Below are 19,846 nucleotides of genomic sequence, written 5' to 3'. Positions count from 1 at the left end.
GATCCTAACAAAAGTCACAAATTACATCCTCTGTGACTGTGATTATGGTGTATTACTCCTTCATATCAGACCTCTTTGCAACTGCTTTTGACACAGTCGACCCACAACATCCACCTTCAAAAGCTTCCCTTCGCTGTCCAGTAAGACTGCCCTTCCTTGAATCCACTCTTGCCTATCCAATCTGAACCAGAGCATCTCTATCAATGGCTGCTCTTCCCCCATCCCCGCCACTCCTTTTCCCCATCTCTATGCTGCCGCTTAGTTATATTATCCAAAAACAAGAGCTCAGCTTCCACCATGTATTCTATTGCTGTATTCTAACCTATTCATAACTGATCTACATTGGCTTCTGATGCTCAAACACTTTTTAAAAAAAAAAATAATCAAAATTCTCCTTTTCACCTTTAAATCCTTTCATGGCTTTCCCTTCCCTACCTCTGTAATGCCTTAAGCCATACACCCACTGCACCCCAACCACTTCAACCCAAACTTTGATTCTGACCTTTTGTGCATTCCCCATTGTTTGCTTCACTATTGTTAGCCATGCCTTCAGTTGTCTAGGCTTTATGCTCCAGAATTCCCTTGCTAAAACCCTGTTCGCGCTCTCCTCCTTTAAGGCTCTCCTTAAAGCCTATCTCTTTGTTCAAGCATTTGGCCACCCTTCCTAAAATCTCTTCCTTTGTCACAGTGCATATTTTTGTCTGATTATACCACTGTGAAGCTCTTTGGGATAGTTATCTCTCAAAAGGCTATATAAATGCAAGTTGTTTTAAGCTGATTTTTAAAAGTAAACCTTTTCATTCATTCTCCTTGAGTGCATAGCTTTTGGTTTGTCATGGGATTGAGGGGGGGTGGTGTGTGGGAAGGTGATGGTGGATGATGCAGATATTTGATATGATTCACATTCGCCTGGTTAATCTTTTATTATTTCTACAGGCAGTCACCTGCTGGAGTTACTTCCATTCCTAAAGCACAGAAGACGATTGTGAATCATCCTAGTGCTGCTCTAGTGGCATTGCGGAGAGGGTCAAGGAATCTTGCATTTAGAGACTATATGGTGAGCTAAATAAATTATGTTAAGTTTGATTTAAACAGTTAGAGGAAAGTGTTTCCTACTGTCTGGCGTATTTTCTTTGCCAAAACCAACCTAATTTTCTCAATTCTTTTTCCTAGGACGAAAAGGAAGGTCCAATAACAAAACACATCCGGTTAACAGCTGCCTTAATTTTAAAAAATGTTGCTAAGTATTCAGATTGTGGTCGCAGGTAATAAGAATTTTTGTTTCTTCACTTGTAAGCGCGAATCTATTATAGACAATAAGTCATAATTGTCAGTGTCCTGGCGAGAAGTAGAGGGGTCCAGCCGTTTGGTCTCATAAACTTGGAATATCAGGTTACTTGGGAATTCACAGTTGCAATAACTTATATTTACATAGCAGAGAACACACCAAGCAGTAGTAGGAGCATTAGGAGACCAGAATTTTGAGGTGGAGAGAGAAACTTGTCTGTCGTAAAGTGAGAAGCGCTTGGCGAGGAGCTTTAAGAGGCCAGAGCTAGGGGACTATACGTGGGCTGGGATTATAGTGGGGCTTTCCAAATTAGGATGATGCAACTCTGTGGACGATTTGTAAAGGACAAGGAATTTTAATTTGATCACTTAGAGACAAAGCCAGAGAGGATGGATACTTGGAGTGGGACGTAGCTTAGTTCTCAGCACTTTGGAGTATGTATAGGGAGGAGCTCAGTAGTCTGGGGAGAAGTGCACTTAATAAGTTGTAGTTTGTATCTAGGCCACTCTGGCATGCCTGATGTTGTGGTGCTATATGACTCATTGCTCTCTGATTTGAGGGAAGACCATACCTGGGTGGGAGATCACTTGAGCACCTTGTCATTTCCTGAGGCATATCAAAAGTCTGGAAGCATGAACAATATGATTGTTCAGTATATCTAGCCTGGTAATAAAGCTGAAGAATTTGGTGAACAGAGAGCATCAGTAGCCTATAAACAGTTAAGGCTACTTGATGCATGGACTGAAGATGGGGGGCTTTTATCAATGTCCTGCATATAATTAGAATGAGGGACCAAATTGTGGATATTATTCTTCCAGTTTTGAAGTACAACTTCAATAGGTAACTATTTAATATGGAGCCGAGTTTTCCATGGGAACACTAATTCAAAGGATTTCAGGCTAACACAATCATACATTTTCTTATTGGCATAACAGCACTGCATTTTATTGACAGTTGAATCAGCCTGGCCAAAAAGTGGAGAAGTGTTTAAAACCATTGGATTTGTGCTTTGTTTTCCCTGCAGATTGCTAAAGCGGCACGAGAGCCAATTGTCTGTACTAGCCCTTAGTAACATGGAAGCTTCCAGCACACTTGCCAAATGCCTTTTCGAACTGGTGCGTCTAGAGCAATTGCAACAACCAGAAAATAAACTTTGAAATGGTGCGTTGAGATGACGTACGTGGCCAGTGTGTACAGTATTCTAAAATGCCCCGTTACCGGTTTCGGAAGAACGAACAAGTCTTCACAAGAAAAGGCTATTGTGGACATAGTTTTGTTTTAATCTTTTTTTTCATGATGCACAGAAGCTTTTCATTCTGACTGCAAACGGAGTCTGTTGTTGACCAGCTTTTAATAGGAGTACCAACTGTCTGTTCAAAATCCAGTACCATTTTTAAAAAAGTTTGGAAATAGTAAATACTAAAACTGAGAGGCTACACAGTTAGAATAATAGCATTAACTATTTTTACCTGTACCCCATATGAGCACATTTTTATATTTCCTAATTAGTGATTAAGCTGGGTTTAATAGAACAGAAATTGACACACTGGATGTAATCTCTGCCATCCACGAGGTCGCAGCTTATTTCTAGTGATGTGCTTTCCTGTTTAGAAATCAGTAGCTTTTTTTTCATACTTGAGCCAATATATTTTCACTTATTTATTATCACATGATCAATTGTAAATATTTGTGAATAAAATTAACCAACTTTCATGCCACTGCAATCACTGGAAACACAGCTTGTGGTATCATATTAGCATTATTGTTAGGATATAGGACTTTTTTCCCCCTAGTGTTTCCTGTCAAATGTAAGTAATTGTGATATATTCTCTGCAGTGGATGAATGTTCTTTAAGTCTGTGTAAATAATTCTACAATGGTACCGATGCTGTAAAGTTAAAAACAGTTTTGTGGAACTGATTTTTTTGTATTATACACCTTGTAGAACTCATTTGCTGGTTGAAAGAGTATGGAATAATATATCTCATGTCATTTTGTAGAAGAAAACTATTGAAGGTATTTTTGGTTTACCCTAACTTGGACCCACTGAAAGATATCACTTGGTACAAGCGCGGTGCTTGTACAGGATTTTTTGTATTTGTAAATTAGTTTAAATACAAGGAATTTTATACAGGTTTTTCTCCCTGTTATATTTACATTAGATGCAGGTATGGTATTTTCTTCGCTATTCATAACGTTTTATTTCCAATCCAATTATAGTGCAGTATTTTAGTGTTTGTTCTTCCATCTCTAATATTGTACCATACCACATTCCTGTTCAGAATCTTTTCATGACTCTAGGTTATGTCCTGAATGGCGTGTTATGTGATCTTTCATAACTGCCTATTGCCTGATGTATTAGCATCCAGAGGAGGGAACACACTCCTTTCCCATTTCCTGCTTTGTCTGTAGAATGTGCAGTAAAAACATACAAGTTTTACATTAGATGACTTTAATTACTTTGGTGACTGTTTATAGTTTTAAATAAAAGAGACTGGACATTTTTGTTTTTGTTTGCACTCATTTATTTCGAATGTTATACTGCACACATTGTGTTTAAAAAAACCTGCAGTGTTCATAATCAATACTGATGAAACAACGTTGAATGAATCATTTTCATTGCTTTCATGCTGGTGTCATGCTGGAGTTGATTGTTGGAACTGGTGAAGAGTACAATGTTTCAGTGACTCCACAGTACTCTGCCATGGGAAGCTCAACTCTAAGGAGGTAGAGTGATATTTCTGATCAAAGATGCTCCTGTGGACTGTCAATTCAAAGTTTTTTTTGGGACACTCATTGCCAGGAAAATTTTAGTATAATTTGGAGTCAGGTTGGTGAACTTGAACTGAGATGTAACCTCCAAATATCTAATCTGTACAGTGTTACATCAAACCTGTACAGAAACAGGCTAGTTTGCCCAATTGGCCTATGTTTATGCTCCTGCCACCGCCTCCCTGCATCTCCTAACCCTATCAGCATATCCATCTAATCTTTTCTCCCTCATGGTTATCTAGCTTGCCCTCCTTGTGGTAGTGTGTTCCACATTCTTGCCACTCTTTGGATAAATAAGCTTCTTCTGGATTCCCCATTGAATTTATTACTGACTGTCTTATTATTTATGACCTTTAGCTTTTACCTCCCCTACGTTTTTTTGGTTTCTGTACAGGATGCATTTTAATGTCATTTCTATTGCGAAGCCATGATTTACAAAACACCCATTCATCCAAAGAACTTTCTAAATTACCGCTTGAATGTTTTGAATGCTAGGAGAATGTTGTCTCCAAATAAAAATGTGATTGACATGCAGAATACTGTCTGTTTAGATTGGCGTGTTATTGTATTGCTGAAATGTAATTTACTATGGTTTGTGCATTCATCAGAACCTGCACCTTGTCTTTTCTATTTGACTGGCTGTGCTGTGTGTAATTGCATATGTGTGGAGATCCATCATCATTAGGCGGAATGTGGCAGACGGTGGGTAGTGTGAATCTGCAAGCTGCTCATTGCACTCCTTGGAGATCAGGACCTGTACTAAACTACAGTGATATCCGGGTAGTTGTGAGACAAGAATCAAAACTTATGAAACCTGTCAATGAGCAAACAGATGTCAGTCAATAAAGACATCAAATTATCTCAAATTTATAATACTAGAATTTAAAAGTATTGCATTATTTTAATAAAGACCAGGAGACCTTTTCACGTATATCAACATACAGAAGTTTTGGACTGGAAAAGACGCAGCAGCCATGATGCCTTTTTTGGTCATGTTACAGATGCTCCCTATACATCTAGAGTATTGCATTTTGGTAGAGGTGAAAAACCATATAAAATCCTGACCAGCTGGGAAAATAGAATCTGGAAAATATCTGCATTTGTACTGTTTATATTCTTGTAGATTTCAGACTGAAAAATAACTTGGAAGTAAGTTAATACTTGTAGTGAAGTTGCATTGTTCAAAAGGCAGCAATTTGGCACATTTTGCCTGCACTAGCTCTGAAAAGCTACCCACGTAGTCCCACTCTTGTGCCCTTTCCACACAAGACCCTTTCAAATTTCTGACTGTCTCACCCACCTCCCTTTTGAAAATTCTGAATTATTCTCCCAGAATTGTTTGATTGATTTGGACATTCCAAAATCTGCTATTGAAAAAAATTCTCCCAACCTCCCTTTTTTTCCCTTTGATTTTAAATTTATGCCTACTACTTACAGCTCATTATTCAGTTTGAAATACTATTCCATAGAAAGATGGAAGGTAGTGTGAAAGTACACTTAGATGGGCCTTACAGAAAATAATTGGAATCTAAGACCATGAAATGCCAGCCTCCGAGGCAGGTCTAGCCTTCTAGGTTCTAGTAGTGTGGTGGGTTGTTTTGTCAGTTAGCCATCAGCAGTGGCCTTGTGGAACTGGGGACCTACTTGATGGAAGTTCAGAATAATCAACCTTCTGACATATTCAAAGGGCATAATCTTGTAGCAACCTCAATCCCACATATGTTCTGCATCCCTTCCCAACCCAAGGAACATAGTCATTAGTTGATCATCAAATAACTTTATTACATGCTTGAGCTGCAGGGCTCTGGAGTGCCTTGGAACTAGTGTGGTAGGAAATCGCAGAGATAGGAATAAGTTGTGAAGAGGAAATAAGGAGTCTGCAAAGGGATATGGATAGGTGAAATAAATGGCCAAAGTGTGGCAGATGGAGTATAATGTGGGAGAATAGGAATCTGTCCACTTTGGTGGGAAGAATAGAAAAGCAGCATAATATTTAAATGGAGAGAGATCTCAGAACTATGCAGTACAAAGGGATCTGGTTGTCTGAAACATGAATTGCAAACCATTGGTATGCAGGTGTAGCAAATGATTGGGAAAGCAAATGGGATGGAATATAAAAGTAGGGAAGTTTTGCTGCAGTTGTGTCATTTAAGAAAGGATGTAATTGCATTAGAAGCAGCGCAGAGGTTTATGAGTGTGATTTCTGGGATGAAGGGATTGTCTTATGAGGACAGGTTGGGCCTGTATCCCATTGATGTTTAGAAGAATGAAAGGTGATCTTATTGAAACATATAAGATCCTGAAGGGATTTGACAGGATGGATGCTAAAAGGCAGTTTCTCCTGATGGGAGAGACTAGAACAGGGGGCACAGTTTAAAAATATGGGATCTCCCATTTAAGACTGATATGAGGTGAAATTTTTTAAGGGTTGTTAGTCTGTAGAATTGTAACCTAACCAGGATAGACACTGAACTGTTGCTTACAATCTCATATATGGACTTTGGATATACCTTCTGTTTGTAACATGCCAACCATCTTCATGATCTAGATGCCCATGTTCAACATTGCTGACCATGCTATTAATCACCAGCTCTCTAATCCTGCTCTGCCCATGAAACACACTTGTTAAATCCCACTGTAGGCTAGTTAGTGAGCAGTTGTGGTCAACTGGAGCACTCCCTTTTTGGCATGAATCTGTCACATAGGTTAATCTTGAAACTTGCATATGGGGTGAAGTTCTGAAGCATGAAGGAAACTCATTTGTGTGTTCGCAAGCTTAGTCTACTTTAATGGCAGTGAAGTCCCCTTGCAGTGTTCTTTATCCCTTTGCACTTATGAAGTTCAGCCTGCAGTTGGGATCCAGTAGGGGCAGGTGTCTCTTGTAATTTACACTCAAAAAGATGGATTCTTGGAATAGTTTACAGCAGAAGGATTCAAAGGCTGTTAGGTAGTAACATGAACAGTTCTTCTACAGCGGAACTATTGTTATACCAGCCAATAGGTTAGTTGTTTCCACATGGTGGAAGAGTTTTATGGGCTCCCATGAGTGGTGTAATGAGACTGGGGGTCATCCACATCCACTGGATAAAAATATTCCACTAGATATGAACCAAAAATTCAGAGTACTGGTCTTCACTGTCTGGAGTAGGGTTTGAACCCTGCCTCTTCTAACACAGAGCCAGAAAAGTGACCACTTAAGTCAAGAAGCCATTAATTACAATGCATAGGTACTCCCACAGATCTGGTCAAAAGACCATGTAAACCTAGAGTGGTTGAGAATACACTAGTGACAGGAGGTGCCATTTGTGATTAGTGCTGCAAGTTGGACTGAAGGAATTTGGACCAGTAATGGAATTGAAGAGAGAACACTGCATCCACAGAGCTGAGGAAAAAAAAGTTATGTTATAAATGGGGGTGTATACCACACTAGATCCCCAGGAATATCACTATAAATTCACAGGCTTTTAGCCACATGTTAGAAAACATCTTGCATACAATACAGGTAAATACTTCATGATTAATTGAGCATCTATCATCATTCAGTGCAAAACAGCAGACTTACTGCAAGTTTTTGTTCAGCACTTCTGAGGTCTGCCCCATTTTCTATCTGGAACACAGATGAATCATCCTGGCTAATTGCCAGGTTGTGCAGATGTTCTTATATCAAATATTGATTTTAAATTAAAATAAAAGCAAAAAATTGCAGATGCTGGAAATCCAAAACAAAAACACCTGGAAAAACTCAGCAGGTCTGGCAGAATCTGCGGATAGGAGCACAGTTAACGTTTCGAGTTTGAATGACCCTTCAACAGAACTAAGTAAAAATAGGTGAAATATAAGCTGGTTTAGGGGTGGGGGGGGGGACAAGAAAAGCTGGATAAAGGGCCAGTGATAGGTGGAGATATCCAAAAGATGTCACAGACAAAAGGACAATAGAGGTGTTGAAGGTGGTGATATTATCTAAAGGAATGTACTAATTAAGGTTAGAAAGCAGGACGAGCAAGGTACAGACAGCCCTAGTGGGGGTGGGGGGAAGGGATCGAAATAGGCTAAAAGGTAGAGATAAAACAATGGATGGAAATACATTTAAAAATAATGGAAGTAGGTGGGAAAAGAAAAATCTATATAAATTTTTGGGAAAATCGGAAAGGGGGTGGGGATGGAGGAGAGTTCATGATCTAAAATTGTTGAACTCAATATTCAGTCCGGAAGGCTGTAAAGTGCCTAGTCGGAAGATGAGGTGCTGTTCCTCCAGTTTGCGTTGAGCTTCACTGGAACAATGCTGCAAGCCAAGGCCGGACATGTGGGCATGAGAGCAGGGTGGAGTGTTGAAATGGCAAGTGACAGGGAGGTCTGGGTAATACTTGCGGACAGACCGAAGGTGTTCTGCAAAGCGGTCACTCAGTCTGCGTTTGGTCTCTCCAATGTAGAGGAAACCGCATTGGGAGCAATGAATGCAGTAGACTAAGTTGAGGGAAGTGCAAGTGAAATGCTGCTTCACTTGAAAGGAGTGTTTGGGCCCTTGGACGGTGAGGAGAGGGGAAGTAAAGGGGCAGGTGTTGCACCTTCTGCAGTTGCATGGGAAGGTGCCGTGGGAGGGGGTTGAGGTGTAGGGGGTGATGGAGGAGTGAACCAGGCTGTCCCGGAGGGAACAATCCCTGTGGAATGCCGCCGGGAGGGTGAAGGGAAGATGTGTTTGGTCGTGGCATCATGCTGGAGTTGGCGGAGGATGATCATTTGAATGCGGAGGCTGGTGGGGTGATAAGTGAGGACAATTGGCTGGAAACAGGAAATAGACTAAAAAAAAGATTCTTTGAAACAGGCTAAAGTGATTCCAACCTACATCAAGATGGCTGACATTAATTTATGTTACTATACATATTCCAAATTCAAACCCTATGGAGAGGTATCGGCAACTATACAAAACCCACCAAAGACAATGACCATCACCCGCAACCCCCGCCCCCCCCAAGGGGGACCCTTTCTGCCTTATCAAAGACATCTATAGAAGCATCTACAGTATTCAACAACTGAAAACAAACCATTCAAAAGCCGATTGCTTTTGCCAGCATGACCTCTTTCGGAGACAACTCCCAGACTCTATTTAATCAAGTTGCAATTGAAATATACAACTATTGTTTGAATTACTGGCATCTGGAGAAGTCACATAACAAGCCAAGCTGTTTGGTGTGTTTAAGCATGTTTTTCCAGTGGAACTGGACTAGCAGTTGAGTGCAGTGGAAGCTCCTGTCCATCTCTCTCTCTGCGCAACTAAAAGCTTGAAGCCTGTCTACTAATTTGACAGTGTCTCCATTCTGCTGTAGAGAGTGATTTTTAAAGAAAGATTTCAGTTTCACAGCAGAGGCTTGAGAGAGGAAGAAATACCAGCTATAGTTTTTCAAACTGCCTCAGCCCTGTAAGTAAGATCATTGGATTCTACCTGCAGCCAGTGAAGACCAAGCTACAAACTGTGAACTTGTATTTTTTACTAACTCAAATTTGGCCAAATCTAACCTCCTCTGTAATCTGTGTTTGTGTGAGAGAGAGTTTCAAGTGCGTGCACACGCATGCATGCGGAAGTCAGAGTGTATTCCATGATTTTACTTAGATCGGTTTAAGTATAAATAAACTACCTTTCTTTGTTAAACTCAAGAAAACCCATCTGATTGATTCTTTATGATATCACATAAAGTTATGTACACAAATTGGCAAGGATATCCTTATCCAAAAGGAAAGAACCTGTTGCAGTTGAAGATGTCCATTACTGGTTGGATTTGCTTTCTACTGTTGGATACAGCAGGTCACTATGCCACCTCCTCTCTCCATACCATGTTATTAATGTTTACATGTCCAGCATTTTACCTATTACTCACCATTATAGCTGATAAGTAATAAATACAAAAAAAAATTAAAAGGTATTTGCCCCACTCTGCTTTTGTCACTTCTTAAAAAACCAACAAATGCACCAAAAAACACTGCATATACACACATAATGTGCATGTGTATTAAGATCACATGTTCAGCAATGTGTCCATTGCTCATTTCAATTTACTAATAAAAAATGCAACCAACTACTTCTGAGCTCCCAATCAGCCAAGTGTAGCTCGTGCTAATCTTATTGGACAAGACTGCTTTAGATCACATCCTCATGACTTGTAACCAAGTAAATCTTGGCCATGACATCTGCTACTGGAAGTGCATCTTCTCCTCACAAAATAGCAACAGCAGGACATACTAAATTTCTCTCTGAAAAAAAAACATTCTAAGAGCTTATGAAACTTTTTCCAGTAGCCGTTTGAGCTTATCCTTAGTTTCTGATATTTATAGTGTAAGCTGGCCACAAAGAATAATCACTGTTGGAGCAGGTAGTCCTGAGATACATCCAGTATTGGACAGCAAGCCTCATTTAAATTTCTGATCACTACATCACTGAAAGTAGTCCTCAGGGAAGAAAAAGTGTGACCAGGACAGAGCCAACCAGGGGCTGGTAGTACTCTTTAGGACTATTGTGCAGCCAATTGCACTCCTGGATCTCTGAGCGCCACATTCTGTAAATATATTTCATAAAAACCTGCTTGTTAGGTGGCAGCCTCAAAAACATTTGAGGTTCGCCAGCTAGGCTGTATGTAGATTTGGTTATTCTGAATGCAGCCAGTCGTGCAATTTGGAGAAGATGTCCTGTGAACAGGTATTAACAAGCGTCTAACTCTTGTTTCAGGTGCAGACACTGGACACCTAAACTTCAGTCATTACCAATCAAACTTAAAACATTGCACAAAAATTTTACAGTCCACGCTAGCCAGTTAAAAGATGGTGGGTTCAGATCACGTCTATGCTGCAAGGTGCTGTATTCCATCGACGGCAAACATTATATGCAGGCCCCACATTTTTTTTTGACTGTTAAGATGCTCCAGACTCTAGACACTTATCCAGCTCCCTTTTAAATTGTCACATTCTGCCTCATTAATCATAGATGTTAAAGGATTCCATGTTCTAATAACCCTTAATGTTTTAACTTGACCCTTTATTCTTCTGGTTAAGTTTAACCCATTTGTCTTGATTTACAGCTGAGCAGGTATAACCTTGCACTGCTTACACACTAAACTTTCAATAATTTAAAAAATCTCTTAAATCCATCTCCATCCCTTACTCTGCTCAGTGGAAAGTCCCTAATTTTGATACCTTTGACTAGAATTGCTCATTCCTGATGTATTCCAATTCACCTTACCCGAGGGTCATACAGACTCAAAACGTTTACTGTTTCTCTCTCCACAGGTGCTGTCAGACATGCTGAATTTTTCCAGCATTTTCTGTCTTTGTTTCAGATTGTCAGCATCCGCAGTATTTTGCTTTTATCTTTAATGTTCTCCAGGAAATTATTTGTGATCCAGAGCTAACATTTAAAGGGTTGTTACTCCCAACAATGAGGTTCACTCCCAAGCATGTTAAACACTCTCAGAACCATCGAAAAATTACAGTGCAGAAAGAGGCCATTCAGCCCATTGTGTCTGTGCCAGCCGAAAGGAGAAAAAATAAACTAGCTGCTCATTTTAGTCCCACTTTCCAGCAACTGGTCCATAGCCTTGCAGGCTGCAGCATTTCAGATGTAGATCCAGGTACCTTTTAAAAGAGTTGAGCGTTTCGGCCTCAACCACCAACTTAGGCAGTGAATTCCAGATGCCCAACACTCTCTGGGTGAAAAAGCTTTTCCTCATGTCCCCTCTAATCCTTCTACCAATCATCTTAAATGTATGGCCCCTGGTAATTGACCCCTCAGCTAGGGGAAACAAGTCTTTCCTGTCTAACCCATCTAGGCCCCTCAATTTTGTACACCTCAATTAGGTCACCCCTTAGCCTCCTCTGTTCTAAGGAAAACAACGCTAGCCTACCCAATCTCACCTCATAGCTGTGATTTTCAAGACCTGGCAACATTTTTGTAAATCTCCTCTGCACTCTCTCCAGACCAATTATGTCCTTCCTGTAATGTGGTGACCCGAACTGTACACAAAATTCCAGCTGTGGCCTAACCAGTGTTTTACAGTTCCATCATTATATCCCTGCTTTTGTAGTCAATACCTCGTCCAATAAAGGAAAGCATTCCACGTGCTTTCTTGACCACCTTGTCCACCTGTACTGCCACTTTCAAGGATCTGTGGGCATGCATTCCAAGGTGTCTCAGTTCCTCAACCACTCTCAATAACTTCCTGTTTATGGAGTATTCCCTTGCTTTGTTTTCCCTCCCCAAATGCATTACCTCACACTTTTCTAGATTGAATTCCATTTGCCACTTCTCATATATGAAGTTCGCAGATCAGAATTTCGATCCATTATTGTTTTCCATTGATATGGTTCACTTTTCAATTTAGTCATACCATTTATAATGCTAGTCTATTTAATGAATTGCTGCATAAAGGATGAAGTTTCCTTATCTGTGGCAGAACGTTGGTCATTATGTGGGTTTTCAATAGTTTATCACTTTCTCAGCAATAAGTTCCTCAGGGTAGTGTCCTAGGCCCAACCATCTTCAGTAGGTCAAAGGCTAGGAATCGTGCAATGAGTAATTCACCTCCTGACTCCCCAAATATTGTCCATCATCTACAAGGCACAAGTCAGGAATGTGATGGATACTCCCCACTTTCCTGGATGAGTGCAGCTCCCACAACATTGAATAAGCTTGACTCCATCCAGGACAAAGCAGTCCGCTTGATTGGCACCACATCAACTCCCTTCACCACCGACGCACAGTAGCAGCAGGTTGTACCATCTACAAGATGCACTGCAGGAATTCACCAAGGCTCCTTCTTAGGCAGCACCTTCCAAACCCATGACCACTACCACTTAGAAGGGCAAGGGCAACAGATAGATGGGAACACCACCACCTGGAAGTTCCCCTCCTAGTCATTCACCATCCTGACGTGGAAATATATCGCCGTTCCTTCACTGTCGCTGGGTCAAAATCCTGGAACTCCCTTCCTAACACCACATGGACTGCAGCGGTTCAGGAAGGCAGCTCACCACCACCTTCTCAAGGGCAACTAGGGATGGGCAATAAATGCTTGCCCAGCCAGCAAAGCCCATATCCCGTGAATAAGTTTTTAAAAAAAGAGAATTATATCCTAAGACCAGTGCTATAAAAAATTGGTTTGAGTATTTTTAAAATTCTCGTTTTCATTGCAAGAACATGAAGTATAACAATGCAGTTCTTTTTATCAGACCATGGAGCACACAAAATGTGTAACGAAGTATAGCAGACTACATCTATCCCATAAAAGGCCTTCACAGAGAGGGTATTAATTTAAACCCTTCTTCATCCCCACCAAACGAGTGGAGAGACAAGCATGAAGTCAGGAAATAGCCTGAGTTTGATCCAATGTCTTTGTCTTAAAGGGAGCAGAAAAATGTTGGTAAATAAAGTATTTACAATGCAAACCAAAATGGTTTTATTAATTTAAACTATGTACATCAAATAACAGGACTATTTACAAAAATAGGTCAAATATGTTAATTTAGCAACCCAGGAAATACACTGTACCAATCTACCATTCTAGTAGGAAATTGATAAATCACCAAATCAGAGAGAAGGGAAAGGAATACAGAACTTTGTTTATAAAGTTAAACGTAAGCCATTTTTTTCTACATTATTCTATGCAACATATTCTGTATAAAAGGATCATTTTTAAGAAGTTAGGAGGATTCAGTTAACATGTGCTAAGGACTAAAGCTTGTGCAGATAACCATCAACTAAACTGAGCTTACTGCTGAAAAGATCTGCTATTCATTTGTTTGGAAAATTCCAGATGGATGATGGGCCTTTTGGAACATCCTGCATGCATCTTGCAAACTGTATTATCATCCTTACAGTTTGCAACTTCAATCCACTTGACCATGATGTATGTAAAAACAAGATTAATGAATCCTGGTTGCAATGACAAAAAGGGATATATCAACTGCATATCATTGAAACAATATATGACAAACCTACCATTACTACTTCATCAATGCCCACTACTGAGTGGCTTCCACCAAAACCAATGTCTACTTCTACCTGCTGGTGCAGAGATGTACATCTAGAAAGTGCTGTGCCAAGTCAATCCAGTTGTAAGGATTGAAAAAATATGTGGCAAAGATAATCTTTTACATGGTGTAACCGTAAAATCATCTTACTCAATGTTATCATTACCATTGTACCATTATCATTACTAGTACTCCCTGGAAGGCTAGTCAAAATTGACTTTGGAGACTCTGGAATATGTATCTTAAAGATCTATCCTGATTCATTTAGTTTTGAAGATCCTTAGTTTCAATAAACGATTTATCAACAGCTTCACAGCTACCTCCCTGCACAAAGGCAATCATGAAGATATACATCTTCAAGGATCTTGAAGCAGCTTGTCCTCTGGTAGCAGGACTATCTACTTTGGGAATTTAAACTGTGTAGCTATCACTTGCAGGTAATTTGTACAGAAGCTTGGTGAGGACTGAAGCTGACCTATATTAATAACAATTGAGATTCTAACACTGCCTAACGCTTAAAACAGGCACCCTTCTCTAAGTGGCTCAGTTGGTGTGGACATGTACATTTGAGCTGCCCAGATCAAATAGACCCAGGAATTAATTTCAGGTCAGTGTTGAGTTAGCTGATCTCAACCAGGATGGCAACAGATTAACAATTGGCCTAAGCACCCCTTGATTACAGAGAAAAAAAATGGTTCCTATCTTATGACACTGCAGGAAATTTAGTATGAGAACAAGATTAGCATTGGTTATCATTAACCATGCCAAATAACATGTTTAAACTCACCGCAAATGGTCACTATGAAAAATGGGACATGAAAATACATTTTCCCCTCCCCATAAAAACAGCTGTAGTCAATGGCTTCAGAAGGGGGGAAAAACATCTCAGGCTGATGTTTGCCATTAGTCCTAGGATACAATGCATGGATAATAGGGGAATGAACCTGACAATTTCTTTCCTGAGGATTGGTTTAGGTGAAATGAGTCGTGAATGCATTTTGAGCCGGAAGTAATAGGATGTAAAGCTGTCTCTTCTCACCCAACAAAGTGAACAGTTCCCCACCTCTTAATACATTTTCCTACATTGTTCCTCTACAGGGTAAAGAAGCACAATCTCTCTCAATCTGAAGTAGAAATTAAAGGTATGACCAGCAATTTCTTTAATCCAAGAAACCTTATTTTCTTCCCATTGGAACAACAATTAAAGCCCTCTCTTATTGAATTATTTAAGCAAAAAGTATGCATTCCAATGTTACAAGGTATGGAAATTCATCCAAGTCCACTGAGAATGAGCTACTGCTTTAAGGGTTCTTACAAAAGCACCACTTGATAAGCTCAACAAAAGCTTCCACATGTGCAGAAATAATACAAATAACTCTTGTTACTCATATATTCATAAAAATCTAGTTAAACTTCTCCATAATGCCAAATTTTCTACTGCAATGGATAGGCATTCTATAGTACGAGAATGGAGGAAGAATGTGAAATACTTAAGATTCTAATCATCAATACATAAAGCTGCAAATTAATTTATGTTAAGCAACTGTGGGTCTGCACATTTAACTTTCAAGATATTCCATTGTTTAAATATATTTCAGCATAGAATCATAGATTGGTTACAGCACAGGAGGCCATTCAGCCCGTCGAGTCTGTATTAACCATCTAGTTCACCTAGTTCCACACTCTTGCCGTTTCCTCCTGGCCCTGCAATCTTTTTTCCTTTTCAGCTAATGACCCAATTCCATTTTGGAAGCCTCAATTGACTCTGCTTCCACCACATGCTCAGGCTGTGCATTCCAGATTCTAACCACTTGAGGAAAAACTTTTTCACGCAGTACGTCCCCATTGCTTCTTTTCCAAATTGCCTTAAATCTGTGCCCTCTGGTTCTCTATCCTTCCACCAATGGGAACAGTTTCTCCCTATCTACTATATCCAGACTCCTCATGACTTTGAATACCTCTATTAAATCTCCTCCCGATCTTCTGCAAGGAAAACAGTCCCAACTTCTCCACTCTACCACGTAACTGAACGTCTCATCCCTAGAACCATTCTTGGCAATGTTTTCTGCACCCTCTCTAATGCCTCCTCATCCTTCCTAAAGTGTGGTGCCCAGAACTGGACGCAATACTCCAGTTGAGGCTGAACCAATGTTTTATATAGATTTAACATAATTTAATGTGACTATTAGGAGGTTGAAAATCATTTCACAAACATTTTAATTGGCATCTTGAAGGGCATAAACTGACAATCCTCATCTTCCTGGAATCAATGTATTTCCCATGTTCATAAATTCTTAAAATTTGTGCGTTTAAAGCTTTTTAGAAAAATTGATATCTTCAACATAAAATACATAGCATGCCGCCTTCCTGATGAGTTAGCTCTTTTCTCAAAAATGCAAGTATGTTCTATTGTGAAAGTGTCAAGTCTCTTGTAGCAGTAATGAAAGCATTTAAAGGAAAGCCCAGTATAGGGATATTCAAAAGCAGATGATCGAAAAGGGAAGGGAGGCAACAGATATGTATGATGGCTTCTACTGCAAAATTCTATAAGATAATCAAAAACTAGAAGCAACTTTATGGTATTGTTCTACATAATTATTAGTTCCAATACAAATATGGTTAAGCACTGCTGACGGAAGTGATTTGCAATTTGTAGAAACTCAGAATGTGAGCCTTTGAAAATACTGAAAAAAATACATTTCACTTGATAATAAAGTCCTGAAGCTTTATATTTAGAATATATATGTGTGTGACATTTCAATAATAAAGACTAATCTAATCTGGTAAATTGTCTATTGTCATGTTTTATATGAGAATTATCTGAACAAGGTCAGCACCAAAGATGAAATAATTACCTTAAACAGAACATACTACTGTCATTATCAACAGAATATCAACCAAAAATAATTCAACTTTTATAAAGGATATTACATTTGGAGTAAAACTACATTTGCTATCTGAACTCATTAAACCCATACATGTGTCCATCAAGACCCAGAAACTAGTTTGACAAGCAGCAGAAAATTTATTTTGCTGTGTTGGGCAAGTATTACAGAATACTCCTCACATTTTTAACCATTCTTTTCCGCTTTTCTCAAAAATGAAACTATAGAATCAAATCTTTTATCAAACATTTCCCCACTGAGCAACAGTCCTAGCAGTGTTAAGCAATCATCTTTGTTTAGAACCTATATGCACTAAAACAGCTGATCAGCCTCAGACGCCAGTCTTTAGTGCAACTACATGATCCAGATCCTTCCAGTTAAACCTGGAAGCTTTTGTACAGCATACAAACGGTTTACAAAAACACTTAACTAGAGTTAACAAAAAAAAAATCAGCAAGAGATAATTTGATACATTAGGAAATCATCTAACAAATATCACATTTTATACAACTGATCTAGTGACAACCCACATGAGGGGCCAGGACAGATCATATTATACGCAAGTGTCCTTACAACTCCAAATAACTAACAACAGCATGCTTTCATTTCACGTTATTGTGTTGTCTCAAATGTTTCGATCTTAGAAAAACACCTAATCTTTGTAGGGAAAAAAATATATGAACCAATAGATAACAAAGTTCCTACTCATCATTCTATTTTGGGTTCATGTTAACACTTGTAACCAATCTGCTGCAGCATTTTATTATTTAAAAAGATTTGTTCCCAATGATACTGCAATCCTCAGGATTTTGCTTTGGGTTCCCTTTCCTTGCATGTTTGTATTTCTCTACATATGCTTTTACCAAATTGGCTACTTTTCCTGGGATGACTTCACCACTCTTGCTATGGCAAACCTAAGGAACAAATCATACAAGGTACAATGAATCTATTCAACAATTGTGCATTTGTGTATTGGATAGCAATTGTTCAATTTGAAAACAAAATTATTCAGCATGAGATTATACAAAAGGATAAATAACTCTAAGACTCTTAAGATTTTTGATTGACAAGGGAGTCAAGGGTTATGGGGGACAGGCAGGAAAGTGGAGTTAAGTCCACAATTAAATCTTTTTCTTATAATCTTATAAGACAAAGAATAAAAACCGTCAAATATTACTGCACAAATTGTTCCTCCCACAGCTTTCACAGGGGTAATCAAACCTAATTTTAATTTTTCCGGTCAAGCAGGGTTAAATGGTGGGGGTGGTGGGGAGAAGAGGGTGAGCAACAGGACAGGGCACTAGGCAGGGGCAGAGGTCGGGAGGCAAGGAGGATGAGGGGAAGGCTGCAGGGGAAAAAGGTGGGGAAAAAAGTATGTGATGAGGAGGTGGGAGAATGGGAGTCAACAAAGAGGGGTCTTGCCTCTGCCTGGAAATTCCTCTCAATGTAAGGGTTGGGCAGCCAATTACTGTAAAATTTAGCCAGAAGGACAGGAAGAATGCTAACATAAGAAAATATAGACCAGTGAGGACAGGAGGTTCAGGTAGCACATGGGCAGACAACCATTGTGGAGGGAGGTAGAGATTGAAGGTAATCCACTTCCAACTACTCCAGATTTCTGCTCAGCTTGACTGGAGCAATGGGTGGTGAGACAGGGATGTGGGGCCCTAGGGCAGTGACGAAAGATGAACATTGGGGATAGATTTTTCTACGCTACCTGTGTTTTAATCAAATGCTGCAAATTCTAGTGCATCTTTAGATTTCAGCACCTGACATAATTGTTGCCCACTTGGGCGTGTTGTCTTGCACCTACTTGAACATAAGGAATAGGAGCAAGAGTAGGCCCAAACAGCCTGCTCTACCATTCCAAGATGATGGCTGAACTTTTTCATCAATTCTACTTTCTTTTCATATCCCCCGATTCCCTTGGAGCCCAAAAATTGATCATCTCGGCCTTTAACATACTCATCCACAGTCCTCTCAGAATTTTATGTTTCAGTAAGATTGTTTCTGCCATTTTGATGCCTCTTCATTTAATGAAGGGGGTCGAAGGAAAAGAAATTCCTCCATTCTATGGGTGTGCCTGACTTGAGCGACAGTTTCCAAGGCTCTCCCTTAGTTTTCTGCCAGCAGTTCTATTCCTCTCTGGAGGCTGTGCTTGTTACATTTGTTTGCTTACTTTTATGGACATTTTCTTTCTTGCCACTTTCTTTACTTATTTGCAGATTAATTTACAGTGGTGTGCTAACTATGTTAAGTGGTACCTCATTCTGCCCATCTGTTAAATAGTATTTTAATAGTGCCAGCTGAAATGTAGTACGTTCGAAATTCTTGAGAGCATCAATGTATTTAATTCATTAATAGGTTCCAAATTGTTTCAATCTCCATAGAGATTTTATTAAAAAAAAATTGGACTTCCAGTTAATAGCTGAAAGGATAAGACAAAATTTCCTCTTTTAAGACTTTTACTCCAGCAAAAGATTAAAAACACTATTGATAAATACTACTTTTGTAGGCAACTTATACTTTAAAACGCAAAACAGAACTTATCCCTTTTTAGTTTTAGCAGAACCGAAAAAACACACTTCACCAATATACTTTACACTGCCCTTTAAGTAGGCGTTTAATTCTCCCGGAACCAGTCCAAGGTGATTCTAAGCTCCTGAGGGTTTACTTCTCTCTTTTCCTTTCTCAACCTGGTAACCTGTAATCTCAGAACTGTCTTTCACAGTGAGTTCTTTCCCCAGAAATCCTTCCTCTAGGGCAACTAAATGAATCTTCCAGCCTCATTTTAACTCCTCATTAATTTGGTCTTTTCAATCCAAGCACAAGCTCCCACCCACATTCCTGCGTGGTGAACCACAGCACCTTGCTGCCTATAGCTGATA

At 39.5% G+C, this 19,846-nt stretch overlaps 2 protein-coding genes across 9 annotated transcripts in view; one reads left to right on the top strand and one right to left on the bottom strand.

The window, feature by feature from the left end:
* arid2 (AT-rich interactive domain 2) overlaps nucleotides 1-3,791 on the top strand; it is a 110,963-nt gene extending 107,172 nt beyond the window's left edge. For all 3 annotated transcript variants that reach the window (XM_078567854.1, XM_078567851.1, XM_078567853.1), the window contains 3 exons: nucleotides 937-1,057; nucleotides 1,174-1,265; nucleotides 2,313-3,791. In XM_078567854.1, the coding sequence (XP_078423980.1) occupies nucleotides 937-1,057; nucleotides 1,174-1,265; nucleotides 2,313-2,445 (346 nt within the window). In that variant the 3' untranslated portion in view covers nucleotides 2,446-3,791. The remainder of the gene's footprint in view (nucleotides 1-936; nucleotides 1,058-1,173; nucleotides 1,266-2,312) is intronic.
* scaf11 (SR-related CTD-associated factor 11) overlaps nucleotides 1-19,846 on the bottom strand; it is a 116,574-nt gene that overhangs the window by 22,161 nt on the left and 74,567 nt on the right. For 5 of the 6 annotated variants that reach the window (XM_078567855.1, XM_078567856.1, XM_078567858.1 and 2 more), the window contains 2 exons: nucleotides 17,822-17,872; nucleotides 13,476-13,975 (listed from right to left, as the gene is read on the bottom strand). In XM_078567855.1, coding sequence (XP_078423981.1) covers nucleotides 13,835-13,975; nucleotides 17,822-17,872 — 192 coding nt within the window. In that variant the 3' untranslated portion in view covers nucleotides 13,476-13,834. Of the gene's footprint in view, nucleotides 1-13,475; nucleotides 13,976-17,821; nucleotides 17,873-19,846 lie in introns of those variants that run through there. The other variant, XM_078567857.1, reaches the window with a different exon arrangement.

Source organism: Cetorhinus maximus, chromosome 22, assembly GCF_964194155.1.
Source record: "Cetorhinus maximus chromosome 22, sCetMax3.hap1.1, whole genome shotgun sequence".
In the NCBI taxonomy this organism is placed as follows: domain Eukaryota; kingdom Metazoa; phylum Chordata; class Chondrichthyes; order Lamniformes; family Cetorhinidae; genus Cetorhinus; species Cetorhinus maximus.
This window is presented reverse-complemented; position numbering and strand designations above follow the sequence as displayed.